This window comes from Coptis chinensis, chromosome 3 (assembly GCF_015680905.1).
Source record: "Coptis chinensis isolate HL-2020 chromosome 3, ASM1568090v1, whole genome shotgun sequence".
Classification (NCBI taxonomy): domain Eukaryota; kingdom Viridiplantae; phylum Streptophyta; class Magnoliopsida; order Ranunculales; family Ranunculaceae; genus Coptis; species Coptis chinensis.
In genome coordinates, this window is record NC_141458.1 from 56,514,985 (window position 1) to 56,539,094 (window position 24,110).

The 24,110-nt window shown below is 34.0% G+C and overlaps 2 protein-coding genes across 2 annotated transcripts; both read left to right on the plus strand.

The window, feature by feature from the left end:
• Nucleotides 1-9,089: 9,089 nt before the first annotated feature.
• Nucleotides 9,090-12,780, plus strand: LOC147510103 (RNA-binding (RRM/RBD/RNP motifs) family protein). The gene is made up of 8 exons (XM_086602156.1): nt 9,090-9,261; nt 9,342-9,459; nt 9,545-9,600; nt 10,764-10,811; nt 10,899-10,996; nt 11,103-11,172; nt 11,307-11,417; nt 12,369-12,780. Exons 1-8 carry the CDS (start codon nt 9,151-9,153, stop codon nt 12,417-12,419), a joined length of 663 nt encoding a protein of 220 aa, XP_086458282.1. The 5' UTR covers nt 9,090-9,150; the 3' UTR covers nt 12,420-12,780.
• A 3,798-nt stretch (nt 12,781-16,578) lies between these two features.
• Nucleotides 16,579-16,950, plus strand: LOC147510104 (uncharacterized). The gene has a single exon (XM_086598012.1). It carries the CDS (start codon nt 16,579-16,581, stop codon nt 16,948-16,950), a length of 372 nt encoding a protein of 123 aa, XP_086454138.1.
• The last annotated feature ends 7,160 nt before the right edge of the window (nt 16,951-24,110 follow it).

The following is a 24,110-nucleotide window of genomic DNA, read 5'->3' on the forward strand; positions in this document are numbered from 1 at the left end:
GAAACCATAAAGATTTAGTTCATTGGACTACATTAATTTGATACTTGTGAGTTTAGGGGTGATTATTGGTTTTTTTTTTTGGACGCATTAAGAGTGAAATACACACTGTGACAAATGCTTCTTGAAGCCTTAGTAAGGTTCAAGCATAGCGTAGAAAGGAGATAGAGTAAAAATTATGTGAACTTTTGTATTAAAAATTTACATTGCTTTATTGTTTTCTTGTGAAATTCACTTTTACATTTGTATTGTGTGCTCTTTTATTCACCCCTTCCCACCCAGACACCAAGTTCAAAGGGTAAATGACCGTATCATATAAATTATTTTTACCAAATTTATTCATCAACTGTATATTTTAAAAAATATCAAAGAAAATAGATAGGGAATTAGAGTACAGGCATGACAGCTGAGCACTAGGAACAAATTTGAAATACCTGCATTAAACTCTCAAAAATAATAACTTGAGGCAGACCCTTACCTGCATTAAACTCTCAAAAATACCTTATATTCCAATGTTCCCACAATCAAGTCAGCTGCCCTATTTGATATCTGTAGTATTTTTACTGATCATGTCGTCTGATGGTTATAGTTACAGAGTTACAATAGCTCGCCATATATATTTATGACACATATAGCTTGGCTAAAGAGATGTTATCCCCCTTACGGTTGAGATATTTTAGAACCTGCTATATAAGCTTTTTAAAATGATAAGGTTCTTAAACCCAATTTTTTGCGTCTATAGGTTGATGACGAACCAAGTGTTGGAGAAGATGCGTTTGTGTGGTTGGGATCCTTGGTCCCATTAGTGGTTGATGTAGTGAACGGACGATTTACTTTTGAAACACTAACAGTGGCTGCAGCAAATCGGCTTCATTTTCCTGCTTACCATATATTTCTCAAGGAAAATCACAAGTAACTGTTTCCGACGCTCCTTATAAGCAAATCTTTATTTTTAATTTGATAACTTCCATGAATTTGTGTGTGCTAGGCTGCCCTGCCATTCAGTTTTGATGTTGCAATGTTTTTAGATGTTTTTAATAGGAAAACTTTGAATAGGACAAATTAAAAAGATTGAACGAAAATTTCAGATATCTTTAATTTTGATGTCAAGCTTTTCATTCCAGATGTTGGAGATGACATGATTCCACCATCATTTATTGAAATTGAGATGTGCAACTATATCTATACTATTTGGGACCTTCTGTTATTCCCTTGACGTATTGACACTGTTTGTTTCCATTAGCTAATTTTACTCGTGAAGCATTCATTTATGTGTTTAAGTTTCCATCATTTGCGAAAAACAACCTATCATTTTTGAAATACATTGCAACTTTTTCGAACTTCGATCTATACTATTTGGGACCTTATGTTTATTCCCTTGACGTGACATTTTTGTTTCCATTAGCTAATTTTACTTGTGAAGCATTCATTTATGTGTTTAAGTTTGCAGGTGCATCAAGAATTTGCGAAAACAACCTACATCGGTTGGCGTGGTATTAGCAGATGATGAATATGTATTGCATGTGGAAGGGACTTCAAAAACACTGAGGGTAGTGCGCCATATCGGAGGAAGTAGTTGGCCCGGTGTGTATAGAATTTACTTTCCTCGAGAACAATCTACTCCTGTTTTGTTGATTGTCAAGTAACATGTCGCATATGTCCTTACTTTTAATCATTGGTGTCCCTGTTTCTAGGTAGGCTTACGTTTACAAATTACGCACTTTATTTTGAGGCTTCTGGAGTTATCACTTACAAAGATGCATTGAAGATTGAACTTTCTAGTGAAGTAGATCATAGGGTGAAATGAGCTTCTACAGGTCTTTGGGGGGCACCTATCTTTGACAAGGCATTGATTTATGAATCCTCTCAACTGTAAGAACTTTTACTCGGACACAATTTATGCATGATTAGTGTCCCAACTAGCTTTGTAGTTTGTACATCCCTAAGTGCCAACATGTCCAGAGCAATTAAAAGCTTCATTATGTCCTTAGACCTACTTGGCAGTGTTTTTGCATAGGATTATGATTAAACTTATTAATCCCTGATTCCCAGCCTATGTAACTCACTGTTTATGGCATGAAAGCACTGGTTGAAACATATACCTGGGTGAATTCAGGAAAAAGCATCTCAACATATGTGAAAGAAAAAAGAGAGTAAATCTCCAATTATAGTAGAAGATTAAGCATGGTATTCTAAAACGTTAGATCCTTTTAGGTTTTAACCTCTACCACCCTCCCTTGTCTGATGTCATTTGGTACTGAAGTTTGAACCCAAGTCTGTGGCAACGAGGAACATTTACCACAAACTTTACCTACTGATTTAGCTTCGAGACCTCGGACACGCACATTGACCAAGAATTAGCTAGCAACATGGTTGATAGTATAGCTCTTTGATTAACTATATAAGGTTGTTTCTGCTAATTTTGCAGATCAGAGTCTCTGGTGTTGGAGTTCCCTAAGTGACATTAATATCCACCCTGCTCTTTCATCTGCTCTGTGTATGCATTTGTTTTGTACTTTTGTTTTCAGTTGAGTTTGACAGTGGATATTAATGTCAAATTGTTGTCTTTATGTGTCATGCCTAAATTATTATAATTTAGCTTTGATCCACTGATCATAATTTACTGTCAAACTCAAATACTTCATTGGTTGTTATTCTTTGTTGATGCCACTTCTTCCTGCTTATGTATTCTCACTTTACGCTTAAAAGTTATAACGTTTGCCCACCCAAACAACTGTAGTCACTTTTTTTTTTTTTTTTTATGGCTGGCTTTATTCTTAATCACCCAAATAATGCCCACCATAAATCATTAATAAAACCATTGTTCTTTAATCACTAATAAAGCCTTTGATAAACCTCCTAGCATTATTATAATATTATCGGAAAAAATTAACTCCTACCATTATTTTCTACATAGGATTTAATGTGTCGTTAAGAATAGAATCAGAAACGTCTGTAATACCAATAAACCTCTTTGTCTCCTCTACTAATCATCTCTCATGCCTCAATCAAAGATCCGATTCTATGAAGGTATTTCTTGCATTTCCATTTCCATTTCATTTGTTCAATCCAAGTAGCGATTTACAAGTTAGTCAGGTTCCCAAATTGCTCTCTCAAGGTTCGCAATTATTTAATTGTTCGTTAAATGTTTAATTCCAATTTTGGTGGTCTCTTTTGTTTGTTGATGTTGATTGTTTTGCTTTGCATAGGATGAATCAGGACTGCTTCTCTAGCATTTAATTGATTTAGCTCTATCTGTCAAGGTTAGTAAGTTTCAATGAATTTAACTCCATTACTAGCTCAGAGAAGGGACATGTAGCCAGACTTCTATTGATAGTAAGATACCAACATTACATCTCATGATATGGTAGTAAAATACCAACATTACATCTCATGTTCTGGTTCTTAATTTGTCCATTTCTTTTTCCATGATATTGTAGTCTGCTTCATTTTTGTAAGGATATCCAAGGATGGGGATTTAGTGCAAGGAAGGTGACCATAAAAGTTGAACCACAAATGGTGGTTGGGATTTCACAGGGATTTGTGTTCGATCGGAATAGATGTACGCTCTGAATCGTTTTGAAACATTTTTAGTATACTTTTAAAGCACGTTAATGTGTATAAATGCCAATTAAAAATGGAATAAAAGCCCACAAAATAATTCATAACTATTCAGTTTAATTTGTGAAATGTTAGTTTTTTTTTTTCGATAATATATATAATTTGTGAAATGTAACAGTTGTGATAAAGGGTCAAAAACACAAAGTAGCATATGGAAAGATTATTAAAGGTTTTGTGGGCTTGGGCTTCTACAACAACATTTCAGGCCGTTAAAAAAAATTATTCTACATTAAAAAAAATTATTTCTTACAACCAATATTTACTTTCAGTCTTTATGTTTTTTTAGATGAAAGATATATAACACTCCTTTTAGCATTTTAAAGTTACTTGCAGGCATATTGAAATTGAGATACCCACTTGCTCCAAAGCAGCGATAGCAGCATATTCCAAAGGGTAACATAGGTTACCTTGGTATTGAAAGAAATTGAAAAGCGCGTGGTGGAAGCCAAGTGAGCACTTAGGGTTTTGTATTGTAGCTTAATAGTTCACTTTCTTATTAGTTTCTTTGGTTTTGTAGCAATGTAGGCAGTTTTGCTCTTGCATTTCTTCGTGGATGGTGTGGCTAATAAGGTTATTGTAGCTTTATATTTGCTGATTTGGGATAAGCATTTTAGTCCCTTAGCTATGTTAGCTGATTTGCTTGCTAAGGTTGAGGAACGACCATATGCCCAAGGTGAATTAGATATATATAAATTCAAGTATTACTATCATAATAAAAATGTGTTATATCTTATTTCTTGAACTATTTATTGCATAACTCAATGGAGAAGAGTGTGCCAATTACCGTAACGCCCCTTGCTTTAGCTCGATTAAGCAACAAGAACATTATATCATTGCCATTTTCAACATTCCCCCCTTCTCTCTCTCTTTAAATTTTTTATAGGATGTAGGATTTTCCCATTTACATGAATTTGTGATATTTGCTTTCTCTTTGCAAAGAGATGAAATATCCATTTGTTGTCATTTGCATTGGTGTCTGGGTGTTTTGTATTTTTTTTTTTGTTCAATATGGTATATCCTGTATTAAAACTAAGTTCCACTATTGTATGCAATAATAGTTGATTGTTTTTTACTCCTTGAATCATTTTCTAGGATGTTCTTCCCATGTTTATGTTAATGGTGGTTAATAAAGTTAAGTATACCAGTTCCAGTGAGATGTATGTTATGCATAATGAAAGATCCATTTGGATGTCAGTATGCATGTCCATGGCTGTGTTCATCGGTCGATCTGTTGGATGGTGAGAGAGGAATCTGAGAAGATTTAAACACTAAGCAATTCCATCAATCTTTAAAGTGTAGATCGATTGATGAGAGAGATGATGATAGCATTGTGGAGCAGGTTGTAAAATGTGTGTTGGACTATTAACCACAATAACTCCACTAGCAAACCTTCATAGCATAATGGTTTTTGTTGTTAGGAGAGGATTATAAAGTGTATTCGGAGCCACGACCTACTGAGATAACAACAGTAGATTAGTAAATACTAATAGATCTTAGACAAGAATAAGGAATAGCCAAAAAGTTAGTGTAGTTCTAGGTTTGTTCTGATAACATAAAGGCTTAGACCTATTATGTAAAGGACCGACAATATGTCATTTGATGTGGTGCAAGATAATAGTGACGTAGTACGAATACAAAAGAGCCATTAAGTCCAGCAACGAGAGGAGAATTGGTCCAAGCTATTGACTTTTAGCATTGGTGTATCCACTTTTAGCATTTAGGGAAGATAGTGTAGGTGGAGTTACAAGATTATAGTTAAACTTTGCGGTATTTGATTTGCAGCAAGTAAAGTATGATCCGAGTTAAACCATCATCCCTTGCTACTGTGGATGGTATGTGTAGCGTATGTTTTTAGTATTATTCAGTCTAATGATTGCTTTGGTACTTCGATTTATTTAGTATTTATCTTTTGTACGCTCTCTTAGTTATCACAAGACAGAAGAGGTTAAACAGAGAAACATATGAAGATGTTAGAGTAGAACTAACCATACATTAATCAGGTGTTGTCCTTGGCCTAGCATGGTAACATTATAATCAGTGTGATTCTTAGGTTTTTTTTTGCACGAATTTTATACCTCCATTTATATGCATTGTTGTAATGAGCATTGACCTTGGACTACAAGATCATGTCTTTGGAAATAGAGTAATATTGTTTAGAGAATGGTAGGGAATATAACTATGTAAGGAATTGAATAGGTGAAAATTTTGTGGCTACTTTTTGGGAACTATGAATTAGCAGATATCAATGCCCTATTTGGCTTTAGAAATCACAATTAGCGTATGGTTTATTTGAATATCTACATTGGTGAGATTTGTTCTTAGCTGACAGCAATGTGAAGGGATTTGATTTGGGCTTAACATCGATAAGTGAAAAGAATATATGTATGCAAGTCAGGCATTGGTCAGTTAAGAATCATGTTAAATTTATTGACACATTTCTTCCCATGCCTGCATTCACCTTGATGATTTGCAAATGATTATTGTTCTTGATTTTGTTACCATTTTATTTTGGGTTCGTATATTAGACGCTATTGAAAATTGACGTGTTGAAGGAACATGGCCAAATGCCTAGTCCAGACTCTAGATGTGGTTACATTTAGGCTAATTGTTGTTCCGTTGGTTACTACTATGCTGATTTGAACGGTGAGTTGGAGTTTGAGTGTTGCTCAGTAGTAATAGCCAAGTTCAGAATATGCTTCACTGCTGAAATTTTAAGCTCGAACATGTAAGTTTGAAAATGGAATGAAAGTCCTTGATCACTAATAAGGACAACTACTAGCGCAAATAGTTTAAATGTATGTAACAAGGTCTGAGTTGGTATTATTTTTGCTTCATTGCTTGAACTGAGGTTGGGTGGTATTTCGGTGGTAGTGTTAATGCTACTTAATTATCTCATCCAGTGCAGTATGTGCAAGAAGCTACTATAGTCAAAGAAAGAATCACTATTTCCAATGGCCAAAGTAAAAGAAGGTTTAAGTCCCAAGTTATTAATAAAACTACAGTACTAATGGAACTAGTAGTTGAACCGTTTCTTTGGCTTTGTGCTGTTGTGTGTTCTTAATTTCCTACTTTTAAGTGAGTATTCTATCATCATATATTTTTGGTTTGCTAATGTCTGTTTTGCTTAACATACTTCAGTGAAATAATGTGAAAATATAATGGCATTTAGCACTTACTGAAACTTATGTCAAATTGGAATTGAAGGCCTGCTCTTTTGTTTTACATAATTTAACCAGTAAGCTTGAAATTGATTCTGTATGTAGCACAAGTGGTTAATGTGGGGTTTTTTTTTTTTGGTTGGCAAGCCTGTTTTAAATGAGATCAGTAACTCTTTGATGCTAGCGGGGTTCGAGCCCCAAACCTCTGGTATCATCACCCAAAAGTTTTACCAACTTTGCTTGTCGACACCTGCAACGTGGGTTTTCTTTATTGATGTACTTTCAAAGTGAAGTATCTAAGGTCAGTTTGCAGCAACAACATTTGAGGTATATGAACTGGGGATGAAAAGAGATGCTTTCTCATTCTTGCTTAAATTTGCATTGCTGTGTTGGTTTCAGGCTGATTTTGTGATGGTCATGCTACAAGCAACAACCTCATGTAAAATAGTGGGTGGTATAGGAAATAGACTTTTCTCTGTAGCTAACAAGATTCATTGTTCTTCAGTTGTGAAAGAAAGATGTAGATTGTCTTACAAATAGCTGCCTATTGGTTGAAACTTAAGAGGAAAAGTCTAACTTTGGACAGTTGAGTCTTCCTAATCTTAACTCATAACTCAATGCTAATTCTTTGAATTTTCACAACTGGGTTTTTTAAACTCATAACTGAAGACTTGATCTATTGTTGTGTACTTGATGTATAGTTGTTATGATCTTGGTTATAAATTGTTTGGTCACATTTTGCTTCATCATTAAACCTCAAACTATAGCTAGCATGGAATACCTTTCCTTGTTTGATTACTACTGGCTAACCCAACTGGTTTATTAATGTTACAATTGGTCTTTCGAATGATTATTCGTTATAAAAGAAGTGTTTGAAGAAACATTATGAGAAATACATTCAATCTGATGAAGGTGGATACTATATACAAGGGGTACAATAGGACCTTCATTGAGTGGATTTATAAGGAAATTGCAGGTAGCTCTGAAATCGATCATCAAGGGTAAACTATCCTCAGCTTGGAGAAACATTAAGGGAATTATGACTACTTAACTCTACCTCGCGTCTCACAGGCAAATCCCCTTGAAGTAATGAATCAGTCGTAGCTAGAACTCTACTACCGTCCTTACGAGATGGTCTTTACAAGATTGTACATCTCACTTTATATCTGACTTTAGAAATACATAAAAAAAAATACAAATGTATAATGCATTTTTTCTGGCATGGAGCTTTTAGTCAAGTTTTGTTTTCTTTTGAGATTCGTATCGCTATATAAGACCGTTGCTATATTCTCTTTACATTGAATGAACCTTATATTTGCAAAGGTTTTTTGATTGCAATTTTTTGGCTTCATTGTATAATTTTTTTGTGCTTTCAATCTTATTTTTTCTTTAGTTCCTTACTTTGTCCTCTTATGCATAACATGATGAAAAATTACTCACCCGAATGCATGATATGTCTTGGCTTTTTTTTGAACTTTTCATGTCAATAGCTTGATGTTTGAAGTTAGTCCCTGAAAAGAAAAGTCGATTGATTTCTCAAAGATGAATACGACAATAGCCTGACAGTTGAATACAAAAAAATGTGATCCTTTTCTTTGCAAATGAGAATGAGAGTGCTAAATGAGGTGGTGTTAATTATGGCACACAAGCATCATCCAAGTGGACTTTGTTTTGACGAAAAATTGCAAAAGTTTTGAGGACTAATGTAATACCAAAGTTATTTTCTATACATTTTCCAAAATTGGAAGATTTTATGTTCCTCAGTAAATGAGAAGGTACAATAATGAAACAAATGGGCCATTAATAGTCTAACATTTGTATTAAAAGCTTTATATTTATATAACATCGTCTTAGTTTTGGATAGTGCAAGTTTTTGCAGTTTGCAATTGATTTTAGTTACACTTAAATTATTACAATTGTTTTGCTATTGAAGTTATGCAACTATTAAGGTATATTGAGATTATATTTTTGAAATCCATCATTTAAATGGGTAGCCACAGTAAGAAAATCCGTGCCTTTGGCACGGATAATACCTAGTTAAGAATAAAAATCAAAACTGTAATTGACGGTGCGTTTTTCCTTTTAGTCAATTTGTCCCTATTTTGCAAATAACGTGTGGGGAATCAATTAGAATGCCAGATGGTTCCGCAAAGTCCAGCAATCTAAAGTGTGGATCCGTTGAGCGGGCCTAGTTTTTTATTTTTCTGTGTTTAACAATGAGTCTAAAATCCAATTTTGTGACACTATGGGCTAAAATGTTCGGGTTGGCCCGCCCCAGTTACACTGGTAGACTTATAAAAGAAAGCGTTTTAGGGCTTAATTTTAGTTTCCTCGCGTAAGCCCTCAACTCAAACCCTCTTCTCTTTCCGTAAAGATGGGTGCCAAGGCGAAGAAAGCAACGATGAGAAAGAACGCAAAAAAGAAGGCCTCTTCTATCTCTTTAGCCTCCGCTCGTAAAAACAACGAGTCATCAGCTGATTTCTTGGTAAAAAAAATGTCTCATTTTCTATATAACTCAAAATTTTCTAAAACTAATTTCAATTTTTCTAATTATTTGATATATAGCCATTGGAAGGTGGACCTGCACGTAAGCTACCAAACCAACCAGAACAATCTGTGAATATTGCAACCGTTTTATATATCGGTCGTATACCTCACGGCTTTTATGAGACCGAGATGCGTGGTATTTACCTCTTACTTATTTAATGTTAAAGTGAGTTTATATTAAATCTGTTTTTTAAGTTTTTATTTATTTATTTATTTTGCAGAGTTTTTTAAACAATTCGGTGATATTAAGAATTTGAGAATTGCGCGAAGCAAGAAGGTTAGTTAAATTCTCATTTTTGCAATTAGTGTTTCCTTTTTTTATAGGCAATGTCTGCATTATCTTATAACAATGAAAGTTAGCTAGGATCTTAACATTAAGTCACGGGTGGATATTGCGCAACCAAATGACAGAGGTGATGCTCAGTTGGTTAATAGGAAGCTATTTTTGTGTTAGGTGTATTTGATTGTTTATCTATAATCCAATGTTTTTGTTTTTAATTGTCTCATGGACGCTTGATATTAAGGATATTAGTCTACTCTCCAATTAGGTCAATACATGGATAACTTAATTGAAAACATCGTCTTTATTTGCCCCTTATATTCTTGGTTCGCCAAATAGTATTTTATTAAAAGCCTAAATGAATTAACTAGTTCGACTTTGGAAGGTTGGAAGATATAGACCATTGTGTTTACCATTTGTGTATTGGAATAGGGAAGTTTAGGAAGCAAAAACATTCACTTGTGCCTATTACGTGTGTAAGTGAGCTTAACGTACTTGCCAAATATGGGGCTTGTATGTTGTGATAAACTAATGAGAAACATGTAAACGAAAACTCCCCAAGTTTAAGAGCATAGTTAATGACTCCATAATCCATATAGTGAATATGGAAGGAAATAGTGTATTATTTTTCTTAGTTTCTGCAAGCTAGGTTTTACCTATGTGGTGTGGAGCCTTGGACAGTCGTGTGACAGAATGTCGATTTGCATAGTGCTGGAATCAATTCAGTGCCTTTACAGGAAGAAGTTGAAAATATCTGGCTCTTGGCATAAGTTTATATGTATATACTATATAAATGACTAAATAATTAAATATATACCTTACTGTTGAAGTATTTTCCTGTTGCATGTTTGGAAGAGATATAGTAAAAGAAAGAAAGGTTAAGAAGAAAAGAAAAAAGAAGAAAATTAAAACAGGTACACATTTTTAATTTTTTATGTCTACTAGTGGAATAGAGAGATCCGAAATGCTTACCGGTACTGAATCATTTTTGCCTTTGTTGAATGATGCATGTATAGGTGCTAATGGCTTTCCACTAAGCATTACGTAGGTTAATTTGTTAAGCTGTAGTAATTTAATTACATTATTTTTCAACCAATTATCTGTCCCTCTCGTTATATCGTTGTATGCTAAGTTTAATTGTTATGTTTGGTGCTCTTCAGACAGGAAAATCTAAGCATTTTGGCTTCATCGAGTTTGTGTCTCCTGAGGTTGTACTTGTTTGAAGTATTTCCTTTAAAATGCTCAAATATGTTTCCAAGTATTATTTCTTACTACTACTTGTTGATCAAGTGCAGGTGGCAAAGATTGTAGCCGATTGTATGCATAATTATTTATTGTTTGAGCACATGGTGCAAGTCCATCTTATTCCACCGGAGCGTGTTCATCCAAAATTGTAAGCTGTTCTACATTTTACTGTTGTGCTTCATAATTTTCTGATTGTATTCAAGTTTTGTTAGTTTCTTTAAAGGTGACTACTGACGTAATGTATTTTTCTCTAGATGGAAGGGTGTGAATCGTATAAGAGCACCACCTAATTGGACTGAAATCACACGAAAGCAGCATAACAAGGTATCCTGCTCATGAATAATTTATGTATTTTTGCATTTAGTTAACAAAGATTTGCGAAGAAAGGAAAAATAGAAGATAACATAAAGTTTAGATCTTCCTTTTTAATTTGTTTTTCTGGCATCATATATAATTAGGAAAGAACCGTGGAAGAACACAGGAAATTGGTTGAGGGAGTTGTAAAACGAGACCAGAAGCGGCGTAAGAAGATAGAGGCTGCTGGGTTTGATTATGTTCCACCAGAAATTGTAAGCGCCTCACATTTCCGTTTTTTATATATCTTCGTCGTATAATCTAAAAGTCCAACAATTTTGACTAATTTGATCCTTTCATTTTAGAATAACCGGCTACATAAATCGTTTAACTTCAGGTTTTCTTGTGAGAACTATTATAGACACTTTGCTAGCAAAAGAGCTTCACTGTTACAAGTAACGTAGCCAAAGTAATAAACCTTATAGTTTATTTTCTGGCCTGAATAGTTCCAGACCTTGAACCAGTGAGATTTTTGTCTGTAATTGACTTGAATAACTTTGCAAGTTTAAGCCAGCACAAAGTTTTTTGGTAGCATAGACAGGCTCATGGTTCCCATCTGCTACTATTGGGTGAGGGATAAGTGTTAAATAGAAACAGGTTAATATCTGTAACTTTAGAAGGGTGGCGGGAAAAAATATTCGCAAGATTCACAATGACACTATATCATGAGAGAAGTTAATGCGTTGGCAGCGGCTTGTTTTTCTATCAAGCCTATACCCGATCATGTACTGCACAATCGCTCTGTGAATTGAATTTGAAAGTGTTGAACTGCAGAGACCTCATTGCCTGTCCTGTTTTCATGCTAGAGCTAGAGTAAATGGGTTCAATGGTTTCAAGAATAAATGGATCCCTTTTGTACAATAAAAATATGTGCTTTTGTACAGGAAATGTCTCTAATGAGAAGACTTCATTCTTCCTAGATATATTTTTCATAGAAGTTCAATGGTGATGTGGAATCATGTCGCCTAAATCTCTATAATCTTATAGATAGTACTGGATGTGGTAATTTTTTTTTGCTTTGTTCACAAGTTTCTTTCCCATGGTATATTAGATTTTGAATTTGATGCAAATAGTATTATTTAGGTTTTGGTTTTATTTTTCCCTCTTTTATTTCTCGACTCTTCCATGGATGAGCATTTTCTTAGCTACTTGGACATATTTCACAGGTTGGTGGCACTCAACCTGCTCCAAAGAAAATCAAGTTTGATGAAGATTAGGGGCTTCAGGTGACCATCAGCTGAATATGAAATGAAGTTTTTCAATTTCAAAATTACGAATGAAGAGCATGGATCAACAGAGAAAACTATCAAATACTTGTCGTTTTTCTGCGGTGCTTATAAGTCAGGTCTGTGCTTATAAGTCAGGTCTGCATATGGTTTCGTGGCAGCATAACTAATGTGGGTGGCTCCTGTTTCTTAATGTTTTAACACCAGCCTCGTACTATTTTTGAAGTAACAAGTAATATAGGGTATCTGTTTTATTTGATGTTTTCTTGTAGTTGGACTGTATTTGTGGTTGGCAACTTGGCATTGCTGTTGTATTCTGAATGTTTTGCTTTCAACCACGGGTTTTTGTACCTACGCCATAAGCTAACTGTATTTACTGATGACATGATAATCAATCACAAACTAAACATGGATTAACAACTCGGCATAGATTTGATTGATTATTCAGGACCTGACCCACTCGAACACAAAACTGATTTTTTTCATTGATGAAGATTGAGTTACACATTTACCAAACCGTACTAGTATGTGTTACCGAGCTTGAGTTGCATTATTGCATGTCATGGGTTTTGGATAATGTTAAGATAAAGACATTGGGGCTTGGAATATCCAAAGGTGAAGCCATGGAGAGTGATACGGGGTACTGCGGGGTTGGTTTTTATTGGAGTGTGCTTGTGGGGTTTTATTTTGGGGACCTTTTTAACATCAGAGATCAGACACAAGATATGGCTCCTTTTCGTTATTGCAAGTCATTGTCTACTATTCTGTTTTTATGTACCAAGAGTCTATTATTGGCGTTTTTGTTGGGGGGCGGGGCGGTTAATCAATCTACTAACTATTGGTGTTAAAATAATGACCAATTGTTGGGATTATATTAATCATACATCTTTAACATGTTAATCTATTTTTTATTTAAAAAAGAATTAAAAGAAAAATACTTAAAAGAAAAATAGATTTCAAAGAAACTTTCTAAATTGGATCCAAATCACTTAGTCTTGATCTTTTAGTAGTATTCAAAGAACAAAAACACTTTTGCTTTTCTCCTACTTTTAACTTTTCTTTAAAATGATTTGGATCCAAATCAATGGGATCCATTTAGTCTTTCAAGTCTTTCTTAAGTAGTATTCACAAATGCAAATCATAGCAAATGCAAATAAATGGCACTATTCACTTGTTTGCCAACACTTTGATGTATTTTTTTGAGTCTTGGCAAATGCAAATTTTAAACAAGTTGTCATTTTGAAAGGCAAAATAATGATCTCTTTTGCAACAAAAATAAGTGGACCACACCGAAAAAGAAAGAGCCGACACAAAAGAAAAAGAAAAACACTCTCAATCACCGACTTTGAGAGGATATTTCAAAATCGTCAAGTGTGTGTTTGGGAATGGGATCCATTTAGATTCAAGTCTTTTGGATCTTAAGAGGATAAGTTGCATTTGTCATTACAAATGATATTTACCGCACAAAGCGATTGGCTTTGTTTTGCTTGTCTTGATATCTTAAAACACTTTTAATATATATCTCACTTTTAATATATATCTCTTTAATATGAAAAATGTCCATTAACAAATCCATATTTACAATAAGGCCCTTGGAACTTTCAAGAAAGTCCTTTCCTATCATTAATTATATCTAAGTCTCTCTACCCTAATTGTATTCACAATTAGACCATTGAGAATTTGTTCTTCACTGTCACACCCATGTCTAATTGACCTAATGTAACATTTAACATCAATTGAACATTAAGAAACTATTTCTTATACCGGCCAAGTTTGAGCTTAATTAGTTATGTCACAATTTCTTAATACATAACTCTGGAGAGTGGTGGATTCTTTATTAGAATTCATGATTCAAGACGTTCTACATTCATTACCCAAAACGTCAAGTCTAGTCTATGAATAGACATTACTTTTTAACGTCTCAAAGTAATAAATTTGAGACACAATGAATTTTCACAATTCCTCAAGTTTAGGGATTAATTGATAACTAACCTTAACAACGAAATTATAGTGTGTTCCACACTTTGATCCCCTCAGTGTCAGTCATGTGACTACACCAATATACAAACTTAGAGTCTTACTCAGATGATTGAGATACCATCATCCTATCATATAGCAGTTATGTATATTACAGTCTTATAAGTGAAGCGTCCGACTTCACCCCTAACTGTGAGCATTCTATGTAAATAGATACAATCAAATCTCCCACACATAACTCTTCATATGTTTGATTGTTCTAATTCTATTACCTATAGAACTTATGGTTTCATCATATGATATTAGTTCACCCATATGCATAATAATAAGATTTGTGTATTTAATCTTTATGTATAAATAATAAATGTTCATTGGCTTTGTAAAGGCCAAATATCCCAACAATCTCCCACTGGCCTTCAAAGCCATTTAGCAACTATTCTAAGACCCATAATATTTATATAAGGATCTGCACATACATATATACCAGTATATATAATATTTGGTCCTCATAGACTATATCATTCATAATGAATAGTGTATCATATACATATGAGACCAAAAACATAGTCATCTTACCTTCAACCTTATTGTAAAACACAAGTTCCTTCCTTACATTTGATCAAAACCAAACGATTTGATTGTTTGATCAAAGTTTACATTCCAACTCCTTAAAGCTTGTAGGAACTGTAAAGCCTCCAAGTTCTAAACGCGGTCTTTACATCTATTTGCCAAATCATATAGTTATAATGAGCAGCAGTCACTAGAAGGACTCTAATGGACTTTTCATGGCTACTGGCGAAAAAGTTATCTCATAATCGATACTCTCTTTTTGAGTAAACATTTTCTCCACCAGTCTCGCATTAAAAGTCTCTACTTTTCTAACAGCCCCTCTTTAACTTTTGAATAACAACTTATTCTTAATAGACTTAATATTTGGCAATGGATCAACAAGTTCCCAGACATTGTTGAAATATAAGGACTCGATTTCTCATCTCATTGATTCAAGCCATTTACTCAAATTAATGTCAGAAATTGCTTTTTTGTAGTTTATAGGATCTACATCATTGTCATCTGATATAACATATAAAGTTTCCTTAAAAATAGGGTTAACTTTTCTTGAGGTCTAATTACCCTCCCACTACGACAAAGTACTGGATTAGGTTCAGGTAATTAATGCTCAAAACTTCATTTGGAAGGTTTTCATCTAAACTAGGAGTTAATTTAGATTGAACATGATTAGGAATATCTGCCGTCATTTCATCAAGGACCATTGCACTACGAGGTTTTCGTTTCCCAATATAATCTTCCTTGAGATACTTAACATTTGTACTCACAAACACTGTTTGTTCTATTGGATTATAAAATAAACCACCTCGAGTTTCTTTTGGATACCCAATAAATAGATATACTTCAGTTCAATTCAATAGGAATCCCTTGCTACACCATTATCAATTCAATAGGAATTATATTTTTAGATGTGATTAATATGATCCCTACGGATAAATTAATTGCATGCTAAAATTATTTATGCCTATTGTCTATTATTAAGAAGAAAAATTCATGTATGGCTAGTGAGAGTGTTTTCCTTTACGAATTCATTATCTTGCGGTTACATTAATGAATTAAGATGATGGTACACTTGGCTGAAATATAATTGACAGCCCTACGGTTTGTGCAATTATGTTTTAGTAGCAAAAGGAATGATAATGGAAATCATATTACTTGTATGTAAAATTGATGAGTTTAGTAGAACTCGCCTGATTAAGTTGAATAATTTTGATGCCCTACGGATAAGAGATTATTCAGAAGTATTAGGTTTCTATTGCTTATATTTGTCTTATTGATACAATATGGAGGGTGTTGTATTTTTATTATATAAGCGGGCTATTGGTTTATTAAATTCTCAAAACCAATATTAAATGCATTATAATAATTTTTGTGTATATGTAAATGTTCCAGATATGTCTCAATCAAATTTTAGTCCCTTAGCATCTATCTTGAAAGAGAATAAGTTAACTGGTCCTAATTATGTGGACTGGAACGTAACATTAACATTATCTTCACTGCTGAAAGTTACAAATTCGTTCTCACTACCCTTCGCCCCCCTGAACCAGTAGACAATGTTAGTGCAAGGCTGAAAGATAAGTACAAAAAATGGCAAAAAGCCAATGAGATGTCCAAGTGTTATCTCTTGGAATCCATGTCAAATGTACTCCAGCACCAACACCAAAATTTTGGTACAACTACTGAGATCATGACCAATTTGCAAGAGATGTTTGGCGAACAAAATCGCACTAAACGTCAGATTGCAATGACAAACTTGATGAATACAAAAATGGGTGATGGGACTCAAGTTAGGGAGCATATCCTTAAGATGATTGGCTATGTTAATGAGTTGGAGATCCTAGGCGCTAAAATAGACGCCAATTCTCAGGTTGATGCTATTATTCAGTCTTTCCCAGTTTCATTTAATCAATTGAAGTTGAACTACAACATGAACAATATGGATCTGACACTGCCAGAGTTAATGAACTCTTTGCAATAGGCTAAAGACTTAGTTAAGGTTAAGCCAAGTGTAATGGTCTCAGAAAATGTTGGTGTTTCCAAGCCTAAATCGAAAGGCAAAGACAAGTGGAAAAAGGGTAAAAAGTTTGCCCTTCGGGCAAAAAGGGGAGTGGAGAAGAATTCAGGGGCTAAAGCAAAAGGTAATTGTTACCATTGTGAAAAGTCTGGTCATTGGAAGCGGAACTGTAGGGAGTATCTAGCTATGAAACAAAAATAATAAGAAGGTATGCAATCCTTTATTCTTAAAACTAAAGAGTTGGTTTTTCCTTTTGACACCTGTTAAGTGGAAAAAGAGGCCACTAACTACTTTTGTAAAATGTTATAGGAGTTTCAGAGGAAAAGAAGGATGAATGAAGAAAAGGTGTACCAGGCACTAGGGACAGAGGCAAATGTTGCTGCAGTATCAATAAGAGTTTATTGTTTAGCATTAGAAAAGAAAATGTTGATTTTAGAAGACTATTTTTATGTTCCAGGGATAAGGAGAAATTTGGTTTATGTTTCTGCACTTTATAAGTCAGAATATAATATTCTATTTCATTTGATTCAAAAGTTGTAATCAGATTAAATAGAAAGATTATTGCCTTTGGTTTTTTTGGAAAATGGTCTCTATTTACTTTCTTCTATGCTAGAAATAAATGATATTGATATTAGTAATTCATCATATGTGATTACCTCAAAAGAGGATATTTTCTTCAGTTAATCCAACAAACTTGTGGCACTTAAGACTTGGTCATATCAATCTAAATAATATTGACAGCTTGGGTGAAAGATGGGATTTTAAGTTCATTCCTTTTATAATCTTCCTCAACCTGTAATCTTACTTAGAAAGAGAGATGACTAAAAGATCTTTTAAAGTAAAGGGTCAAGAGACACATAGTTAATGGAGTTAGTACATACAGATGTACATGGGCTTATAAATGTGAAAACAAAAGGTAACTTAATGTAAAATATGATTTTGTTTCAATTAAGTGCACCAAGAACTCCACAACAATAAAGAGATTGCAAAAAGAAGGAACATAACCTTATGGTTTGGACTATGGTGAGTTATTCAAACTCTCCCTATATCTTTTTTAAGATAAACCTTAGAAATGTCAGCAGATATTCCTATTTATGTTCAATCTAGATTAACTTATAATTTGGATAAAACTTCAATGTAAAGTTTAGAGTTTATCTAAACCTACTCTGGTACTTCGTCGTAGTGGGAGGACAATTAGTCCTCAAGAAAAGTTAACCCTATTTTTAAGGGAAACTTTATATGTTATATCAGAGGACAAGGATGTAGATCCTATAAACTACGAAGAAGCAATTTCTAACATTAATTTGAGTAAATGGCTTGAATCAATGAGATGAGAAATGGAGTCCTTATATTCCAACAATGTCTGGGAACTTGTTGATCCATTGCCAAATATTAAGCCTATTAAGAATAAGTAGTTATTCAAAAGTTAAAGAGAAGCTGTTAGAAAGGTAGAGACTTTTAATGCGAGACTGGTTGAGAAAATGTTTACTCAAAAAGAGGGTATCGATTATGAGAGAACTTTTTTGCCAGTAGCCATGAAAAGTCCATTAGAGTCCTTCTAGTGATTGCTGCTCATTATGACTATATGATTTGGCAAATAGATGTAAAAACCGCGTTTTAGAACTTGGAGGCTTTACAGTTCCTACAAACTTTAAGGAGTTAGAATGTAAACTTTGATCAAACAATCAAATCATTTGGTTTTGATCAATGTAAGGAAAGACCTTGGGTTTTACAAGAAGGTTGAAGGTAAGATGGCTATGTTATTGGTTTCATATGTATATGTATGTGTAGTCTATGAGGACCAAATACTATATATTGGTATATATGTATGTGTAGACCCTTATATAAATATTATGGGTTTTAGAATGGTTGCTAAATGACTTTGAATGCCAGTGGGAGATTGTTGGGATATTTGGCCTTTACAAAGCCAATGAACATTTATTGATTATACATGATGATGTTTAATTAAATACACGAATCTTATTATTATGCATATGGGTGAACTAATATCATATGATGAAACCATAAGTTTCATAGGCAATAGAATTAGAACAATCAAGCATATGAAGAGTCATGTGCGGGATATTTGATTGTATTTATTTACGTAGAATTCTCACAGTTAGGGGTGAAGTCGGATGCTTCAGTTATAAGACTGTAATATATATACATAACTGCTATATGATAGGATGATGATATCTCAATCATTTGAGTAAGACTCTAAGTTTGTATATTGGTGTAGTCACATGACTGACACTGAAGGGATCAAAATGAGAACACACTATAAATTCGTTGTTAAGGTTAGTTTGCAAATCTCACTCTACCAATTAATCCCTAGACTTGAGGATTTGTGAAAATTCATTGTGTCTCAAATTTATTACTTTGAGACGTTAAAAAGTAATGTCTATTCATATACTAGACTTGATGTTTTGGGTAGTGAATGTAGGACATTTTGAATCACGAATTCTAATAAAGGATCCACCACTCTACGGAGTTATGTATTAAGAAATTGTGACATAACTAATTGAGCTCAAACCCGGCCGGTATAAGAAATTGTTTCTTAATGCTTATTTGATGTTAAATGTCACATTTGGTCAATTAGACATGGGTGAGACAGTGAAGAATAAATTCCCAATGGTCTAATTGTGAATACAAGTAAGGTGGAGAGACTTAGATATAATTAATGGTAAGAAAGGACTTTCTTAAAAGTTTCATGGGCCTTATTATAAATATGGATTTGTTAATGGGCACTTTTCATATTAAAGAGATATATATTAAAAGTGTTTTAATATATCAAGTACAAGTACTTGTATGACAAGGACTTGTCCTCTTAAGATAAGACTTGGAATCCTAATTGGATCCCACTACACACACACACTTACGTATTCTCAACGTTTTCTTTATATAAGAGAATGAATTTTTGGTGAAAGGGACCATTAATATTTCCAGGAAAAGTACAACTGAAAGTAGGAGAAAAGCAAAAGTGTTTTGTGGTGTGTTGTGTGGTGAATACTACTAGAAGGCTGAAGACTAAGTGATTTGGATTCAGCTTTGGAAAATTTATCTTTACTGTCAATCTCCAATTCCGGCTGTTATATTGGTACATATTGTTTGTTCTGAGAGAAATCACTCGAGAATGTTGATACAAATTGCAAAAAGACCACTAATAATTCTGTAATCTTGTCACGCACTCACGCTATTCCTGAATGATGTTTACCGTTTGATTCATTTAATAATTGTGTTACACTGATAGGGTATCTACTATTTACTGTCATTATTATTTTTGGCGACAATATGTTGAAGATGACTCACTGATATAATATTGTAGGTGTTGACAAATCACACCGATCAAAAGAGAACACACTGTGGTGTATACCCTTTCTTTTTGGTAAGTTCTGAAGGTCATCCATTCAACATTCCTAAGAACTAAAATGGCAGTGCCAACTAGCAAAGTTGGTAAAACTTTGGGTTTATTAGCTTTTGGCCACTATATATATGGATATTAGTGTTTGGCTCTCCAGAGTTGGTTTATTCGTTTTTGGCCCAAGTTCTGTTGGTTGACTGGGTCAACTTTAAATGTACCTTAACTACACCGTTGTTTTGTTCCTAATATTTTCCTAATGGCCTAAATACCCCTTTCATGTGACACACAAGACTATTTTTTAAAAACAAAATAAATTTACACGTGTCCAAATCTTAAGGTTGGCACCCAACGGTTATTAATAACTAGTCGTCCGAGCTTTGAATGTTGCTCCCACAATCTATTAATGGATGAGGGGCTAAAATTAGGGTTGGAAATGGTACGGGTTTGGGTCGGATTCTCATTCAAAACTCATTATCATATCCGAATCCATCTAGATTCCGGTCGGATTTTGGATATCCAAATCCATTAAAAGACACAAAAAATACATTATTTTAATGATTTTCATATATAAATTAAGATATAAATTAATTTTTGGGTTTTGAAATATGAATCTTGTTAAATGGTTCGGGTTTCCAGATATTCGGGGTCAAATTCTAGTCACAAACATAGAAACCATATTCGATAAAATGGATTCGGATATAGTCGTATTCTGGTTGAAACCCGTACCATTCCCAATACTAGCTAAAAGCATTAAAGTTTTATTGAAAGAGTTTAAATATATTTAAATCCCACAGTCCAATAGACTTCCATAGTATTCACTTTGCAAAATAGAACCCTAATTGGACCAAACCCCCAATTTGTTCCATGTAATTAGATCTAATTTATGTTCAATATGCACAATACAACCCTAATTTGACAAAAACCCCAATTTGACAAAAAACCCAATTTATATATATATATACAGTCCTTCTCTAAAAAGTAGCTACTTAAGTTAACTTTAAGTACGTAAGTAAAACTTCACATACAAACAGTAATTCTCTAAAAAGTAGCTACTTAAGTTAACTTAAAATAAGTACGTACGTAAAACTTCACCTACAAAATGAATTCAAACCTAATTTTTGTGTGGTTATGAAGCACTCATCATAATGATTATCTTCCCAAAATTTCAGCTCATTTGGAAACCTCTAACATAGATAAAAATTGGTGTCATCTTTAAAAAGAAATCTAACGGTCCAGAAATATTGAATTTTTGTAATTGTTTTTTGCCAATGTTAGAGGTTTCCAAATGAGCTGAAATTTTATAGAGATGATCTTAATATTGAGTATATCATATCCACAAAAAAATAGGTTTAAATTCATTTTGTAGGTGAAGTTTTACTTACGTACTTATTTTAAAGTTAACTTAAGTAGCTACTTTTAAGAGAAAGACTGTATATATATTTTCTAAGTTAGCAAAATTGTATTACTATGGGAAAAAGATGTACAAATTAAACTGTAGAAGTTGGTTTGGGTTTGTACAACCCCTAATCACCTTTAATCAAATCTATAATAAGTTACTGAGGGAGATTCCCATCTAGTAAGCCAGTTGGGGTATTCTTGAGAGTGAGACAAGCTTCTTTGGACTCTCTTCCACCTTTGTTTTAAGAACTAGGGAAGTTGATCCTCCAAAGACCATGACTGTTGTTGTAGAATCTAATTCTACCCCTTGCTTACTGCCTTCTCAATACTCTCAAGAATACCCAAGACTTCAGCTATATAACAAGTGTTAACACCAAGTTTTCTACACAAAACTTGTAGGATTTCATAGTTGGAACTCCTAAAGATTGTACCATAACTAGATACACTGGGATTTCCTTTAGACGCACCATCTCTGTTGATCTTAATAATGTCGAGGTAAGGTGGGTACCATTTACAATTTTGGATTTTTTGAGCTCTCAGGTGTCTCATTTGTAATCCCCATTTTTTTAGTATTATCATATCTGCCGCACCATACATACTTCCTTTGGAGAGAAAATAAGCATTATGTATGAGGATGTAGAGCTTTCTCTTGCACTACATTAAGTGTGGACTTTTGTTGTCAAAAACTACCAGGTTCATATGTTTCCAAATGAGAACCATACCCTCCATTATGGCTGCCAGTCCACAAATGTATAAGAGCAAGTCCAATGGGGTGCTATATGGGCTGGTAAAGGGCTATATAGCACCTAAAACACCAAAATATCATTCTAATGGGGCTACTAGAAGGGTCCTAAATTTGGCTGGTGTGATAAACCCAACCAAATTTGTGGTCTTGTTTAGCAGTTGCCATAATAAGTTGTCGAGAGACGGACGACACAGTTTCTACCGTATGTTGGTAATTTGTGTATAGACGATAGAAACTGTGCCTCTGTTTCCCGTTTTCATTAAATGGACAGACGGCAGAAAATCCCTTCCATACACTCAACACGATTTTTACTTAGTCAAATTCAACCAATTCTTCACTCACATGCATTTACTTATTATGAAAGCCTCAACCCTCAAATCCTTACAGCTTCAACCGACTTCATTTATACCATTTCAATCACATCCATCCATTGTTCTAACTTCATTTCTTGTTTCAATCACATCCATCCATTCCACTAACTTCATTTCTTGTGTCAACTTATAGACCACAAATTTCTAATATTCTCCTTCACTCACACCTTTTTTTTTTTATTGTACCATCAAAGCCTCACCATTCTCAACTTTGCAACCTTTCTTCTCACATTCAAAATGGCTTCTTTTTTTCGCTATGTTGAATCAAGCTCCTCATCTGAAGAAGAGAACATGGTGAATGACGATGAGAACATGTTCTTACCTATCTTCTCGTTGTTGCAAGACATTTATCATGATCTAATCGAGGCTTACAATATGATTATGAGGGATTACTTCGTGCAAAATCTCAAGTATCCCATTGATGTCTTATGTAGGAGGTTTAGGATGTAACGCCATCTCTTCCTCTGAATCATGAAAGTTGCCTCCGACCATAACAAATACTTTATATATAAGGTTGATGGCATTAAAAAGATGTGTTTGATGGGTATGCAAAAGGTGGTTACTTGTATTTGTTTGCTTGCATATGGTTGTGGTGCAGATGCGTGGGATGAATACGTTCAAATAGCAAAGATCACTCTTTTCAAAAGTTTGTGATGCCGTGATGGTGGTCTTCAAAGAAATATATTTGAGGGCTTCAAACAAAGAAGACATTCAACGTCTAATTAAACAAGGTGAAAATCGTGGCTTTCCGGATATGTTTGGAAGCTTGGATTGTATGCATTGGCAATGGAAACTGTGTCCCACGGCATGGCAAGGTACATATGTAGGACATAAGAAGAAGCCTACGATAATTTTGGAAGTCGTCTCTAATAAAGACTTGTGGATTTGGCACATATTTTTTAGTATGATGGATTCAAACAATGATGTTTCAATATTTTTATTAACATAAATACCATTGAAGCGCGTGAAATTCAGAAACATCTACAAAACAAGGTTAGAACGTACTAATATAGGAAATAAAAACTGACGCAACTCTATAAGAGTTCCACCCATTATGGGGTTAACAGAATTAAAATGCTTGGGACACAAGCGGACACTAATGTAAACTAAAACTTACCTCCACTCCATTTATTAAAATCATCTTCGTCATCCTCTACTTCTATAAAGAAGTGAGGCTCCTTCGCGTCCCGCCATGCTATGATAATTTGCCGGGCTTCACGCCATTTATCATCTATGGTTGCTAACCTAT